Genomic DNA, 4,952 nt, shown 5'->3' on the forward strand with positions numbered 1-4,952 from the left:
TCTATCAACGGTCCCATCACATGTTTAAATGTAAGTTGGTAAGCCTTATTTACGTTCACTCGTTGTAATAGCTTAAAGGTAAATGTTGTTAATGACCTTAGTTGATGTTGTGTAAGGTCTTCTTATGCCTATAGTAACTTATGTTACTTTGCTTTCTTTTCGTTTGTTGTAAACTTAGTTAATTAATGTAATTTACTCCTTTTCAAAATAAAAAAATTAAAAAAAATACAAACAATTGATACAAGTTTTGGCGTGTGAAAATAGTATTTGCGAAATGTAAAGATAAAGGAAAACTAACACAAATTCTTAGCTACACCCTTGTGTAGCTAAGCTAGCTGCACCAATTGTATACATATGAACATATAGCAGTTCAAAATGAACATACGTTTTATTTCTTTCCTTATATTTTAACTCTCTCTCTTCTCTTTTCTTACCTCTTTAATCTTCTCTCTCCTCAGTTTTCTTCTTATTTTAAAACTTTCTCTCTCCTTTATTATCTCTATAAAAATGAACATGTAAATACCTCACTTTCTTTCAATCATTATTTTTCTTTGTTGTTCTACTTCGAGCATTCTCCAATTCGTCACCATTGTAGCATTCTCCATTGTTGTCATCTTCGTCGCGATCGTGAATCGTGAGGTAATTTTGATTTTATTTATTTTTTTAATTTTTTTTTATTATTTGTTATAAATATGTGAATGTTATAAAATTGTTGAATTCTATCAACTTTGCGTTTGTGAATCCTAATCTATTATATTGTAGATCAATAATTATTTTATCTATGATGAACCAAGATAAGATTTGAGGTGGATATTTAAATTTTAGAGTTTAAATAATTACAATCGAACTTGTGTATAATTTTCATTAAAAAAAATTAACATGTAGTACTTTAAAAGTGAACATTTGACGATTTATTTTATCTTTATTTTTCATTAATAATTATATATTAAGAATTTGTACTTATATGAATATATGAAAATCATGTTCATTTTTAATATAATAAATGTTCATAACTTTTTTTTGACGTGTTCAATTTTTACGTGATCATTTTATATACTAAATGTTCATTTTTGTAAAGTGTTCATATTTTTGTATGAAATGTTCATTTTATTAGGTATGGTTCAGCTATTTTATGATTGTATGATAAATGTTCATATTTCTTTTACTTAATGTTCATTTTTAAGGCCGTGGTCTAGCAATTCTATGATTATACGTTCATCATGTTCATTTTTAATATACTATATGATCATTTTTTTTCACTTTTTAATACTAAATTTTCTTTTCTTCTTTAAGTGTTCATTTTTTATTATTAAATATTCATTTTTTTTACGTGTTTATATTTTTTTTACTACATGTTCATTTTATAGGTTGTGGTGGATCTATCCTAGCAGGGTGCAGCAGCTAAGACCTGTTGGAAAACTAATACTAGTGCTTTTTAAAACATGAATACATTAAATCCTTATAAGGCCTGTCCTGTCCCATGATCAGAGTATCGTATAAATATATGCCCCATTTATTTATTAGACGGATCTAACCCATTTAACAGGGCTCAAGGCGTCCAACCCAACCTCAGTCTCAGTTATCCATTGAAGCGCACTCAACGTTCTCCATTGAAGCGCAGTTGACGTTCTCCGTTGAAGCCCGTTGAAGCTAATACTTGTATCCCCCATTGAAGCAGCTTCTGAGGTAAGTTGTTTGGTTTTTGTTATCATCATATCAATTTCACAATCTAGGGTTTGTCTTTTATTTAATCTAATTTAATTAAGTGTAGGGTTCGAAAATCTGAACTCTTGGTTCTAAATTCTTAGATTATGAAACTTGATAACTTTACCAGAAAAGAAAATTATGAGCCAAATTTGATTATTGAATCAAATATCCCTAAAATTATGAGTCAAATTTGGTTGCTAATGTATTGCACAACCCTTTAATGTTAGGATTGAAGTATGAATTTAGACCTCTTTTCCCTCCTGCCGTGGCTCACTGGTTTTGAGCTAGCTATCCTTTAACAAGCGTGGTAGTTCTATCTTCAAAAGGGTCCATTAGCTTTTATAGTATTTACATGTTTTGTTTAATGACATGCTTAATCGTCTTCATTGGATGTCTCAATGCTTACGTTCTTGTTCCAGAGATAAGTTTTGCAATTAGGAGATGATCCTAATAAGCTAAGATTTCAGTGCAAATGTTTAACCATTGAAGATATCTGCTTCTCTTCTTGATGTCTGGGCCAATGTTTGACTGTCTTTTATGATTTTTGAAAAATCGGGAACTAATGGAAAGGAAGAAAAGAAAGATAGAGAAATTACTCTGTATATGAGTTGAAGACATCTGCTAAATGAACTTGTTTATCATCATGACTTATCCCCTGTTGTCTTTTGTACCTTGTATTTATGATGCTACTCTTGTAGGTGATCATTGGCATTCCTATCTAATTTGTGTTGCCTGAGCTAATTGTTGTCCGTCGGAGTTTGCACAATGTCTGCTGGACCTGGACTTGAGCCTCTTGTAGACCGTAAGTGCTCTAAATTTACATCATACTTTCAGTTGTCAAACTTGCATTTTGTACTTGTTCAAGTCATTTCTTCCACAACATTATTGTCTGAAAGCTAGCTAAGTTACTATGGCCTTTGTATGTTAACAACCCTTCTTTTCCCTGCCTTGCAGAAATGATCTCAGTTATTACCAATGACGGACGCAACATAGTGGTCAGTTTGCACAATAGTAGCTATATTTCCTTTGAGTTGGCCTTTAATACTAACCATCTTTTTCTCATTACAGGGAATCTTAAAAGGTTTTGACCAGGCAACAAATATTATTCTTGATGAATCACATGAGAGGGTTTTTTCTACCAAGGTTTGAATTAAATCTCTCCAGGCTCTTTCCCTCTCTTTAATTTAAACTCTGTAATGTTTGTTATGTTCTTTTGATGATTCATGTTAGCCAACTCCAAATCATTTTGAGACTAAGGCTTTGTTGTTTTAATGTTTATTATGAATCAGTTTCAGATGTGTTCTTTAACTGGTTTGAGATGAAGGTTGAAAACATAGTATATTAGTTATATTTTTAGTAATACTAAGTCTACTTTATCACTGGATCCTCATGAAGCAATGAGGATTGAGGAACATGTATAGAAAGATAGGCGTTTGTTATTGAGCTTAATGAGTTATGAAGCATTCAGTATCTACTTTTACCATGCTTATGTATACTTTGAAGTATAGAATTTCTTTGTATAGTGTTGTCTCCAGATATGTAAATCGTAAAATATGATATTTTGGCATGTTGATTGTGTCCAGCTCTTAATATGTTCATGTGGAGTGCAGAATAGTAGTTGGAGGGTTATGTTATCATTCTCTGTAGCCTTATACAAAATTATTGCTTGATTTGCACAACTCTGTTGTTTCAAGCTTCATAAACTTTTTATGCACTCTGTTCACTGTGTCTGCAACTCTCAGAAAGAAGAGTATAGTTGTTGCTTTGTTTAGAATATTGAGTCTGTTATAGATCATTTTTCTCTGTTGACTAAAATTAGTCTTGTGGTTTGGATCCATACACGATGCTTGAATTGAACTCCTCCCCCCTCTGCTCCTCGGTTTTACTGATGTTCTGTCATTGGATAATAATATCTTCTAATCTTTTATAATATAGTTGCTTTTTTTAACATTAATCTGTCATCCATGCACAGTTTTAAAGTGTGTTCTCAAATAATCATGTGCCGTTTGCTGGGTTGCAGGAAGGAGTCCAACAAATTGTATTGGGTTTGTACATCATCAGGGGTGACAACATGTATGGTATCTTTGCTTAAAGTTGTTTAATCATTAGCAGTTTGCTTCTCTGTCTTGTCCCTATGACATTGCTTTGGTATTATAATAGTCTAATGTTACCATTTGTATTGGCAGAAGCATTATAGGTGAGCTGGATGAAGACTTAGATGCTCATATTGAGCTATCGCAAGTGAGGGGCCATCCTCTGAAGCCTGTCATTCACTGATCAGCAGAGTGCGTGTTTCTGTAGGCTGCATGGAAAATATCGATTTCACTGGACTTGTGATAAAGAATTTAAAAACCTGTTTCAGGAATGGTAATGAATTGGTATAACATATGAGAGCTCAATGCAGAAAGAGGGGCATTCTAGAAGACTGGACTTCGATATGAATCAGGGGTTTTTTTTTTTGCATTGTCATTAATTTTTTGTTCAGAACGAGTCCAAATTCTCTGAGTAGAAGTGTGATGATTTATCATCTTTGTGCCCAAGTAGATTTTTTCCCATGTAAGACGGTAGGAGTTTGGATTTGATTACTGAACGCTAGCTGATTCAGCATGAAGTTGAGAGCTTTGTTCTTGTTTTCCAGCTCTTACGCTTTAGTTCACCTTTCTTTGTGCTATTCCAGATACAATGAATTAAAAACTGCCAATATTCAACATCAGGCATGTAGAAGCCCCTGTTTAAGTATAGTCTATTACAAAGTATATCTTTTTCTTCAATTTGTTTTTTTTTTTTTTTTATTATTTTTTAATTTATTTTTTACATGAAGAATAATCTTCAATTTCATATACAAAGTATAATCTTCTTACATTATTTTTACAAATTAATTTTGTTCAATTTTGAATTAATTACAAAAAATAAATAAATGAAGTTGTAACATTGTAAATTTTAACAAAGACAATAGACATTTTTGTATGGATTTGAAAAAAGTATTTAAAATATGATAGTTAGCTTCACTTTGTAATAAAAATAATTTTGCCTTTTTTTCCCTTCAATTTTTATTTATTCATTTTATCTGCTTGATTCTCCCCTATCCTCTTTTGTCCCTCAATTACATCTTGGGAAAATCCAAATACAAGCATAACCATTCAGGGTAATACCTTTATTGGTAAAAAGAATTCACCACTTGTGAAAAATACTTGTATTACTTGCGTTTGCTTTTGTCAATTATGTTTCCAATGGGTATAACTGTA

The 4,952-nt window shown here is 31.6% G+C and overlaps 1 protein-coding gene across 1 annotated transcript; it reads left to right on the forward strand.

Annotated features, from left to right (window-relative positions):
* Positions 1 to 1,519: 1,519 nt before the first annotated feature.
* LOC110721615 (sm-like protein LSM8) lies at positions 1,520 to 4,479 on the forward strand. The gene is made up of 6 exons (XM_021900798.1): positions 1,520 to 1,686; positions 2,406 to 2,509; positions 2,662 to 2,702; positions 2,776 to 2,850; positions 3,728 to 3,780; positions 3,894 to 4,479. Exons 2-6 carry the CDS (start codon positions 2,473 to 2,475, stop codon positions 3,982 to 3,984), a joined length of 297 nt encoding a protein of 98 aa, XP_021756490.1. The 5' UTR covers positions 1,520 to 1,686; positions 2,406 to 2,472; the 3' UTR covers positions 3,985 to 4,479.
* The last annotated feature ends 473 nt before the right edge of the window (positions 4,480 to 4,952 follow it).

This window comes from Chenopodium quinoa, unplaced genomic scaffold (genome assembly GCF_001683475.1).
Source record: "Chenopodium quinoa cultivar QQ74 unplaced genomic scaffold, ASM168347v1, whole genome shotgun sequence".
Classification (NCBI taxonomy): domain Eukaryota; kingdom Viridiplantae; phylum Streptophyta; class Magnoliopsida; order Caryophyllales; family Amaranthaceae; genus Chenopodium; species Chenopodium quinoa.

What these genes read in the sequence shown, in the direction of transcription:
- LOC110721615 (XM_021900798.1), top strand. Translation starts at nt 2,473, where the DNA reads ATGTCTGCTGGACCTGGACTTGAGCCTCTTGTAGACC. An exon ending in ACTTGAGCCTCTTGTAGACC is followed by an intron (nt 2,510 to 2,661) that starts GTAAGTGCTCTA and finishes CCTGCCTTGCAG; the next exon opens with AAATGATCTCAGTTATTACC. An exon ending in ATGACGGACGCAACATAGTG is followed by an intron (nt 2,703 to 2,775) that starts GTCAGTTTGCAC and finishes TTCTCATTACAG; the next exon opens with GGAATCTTAAAAGGTTTTGA.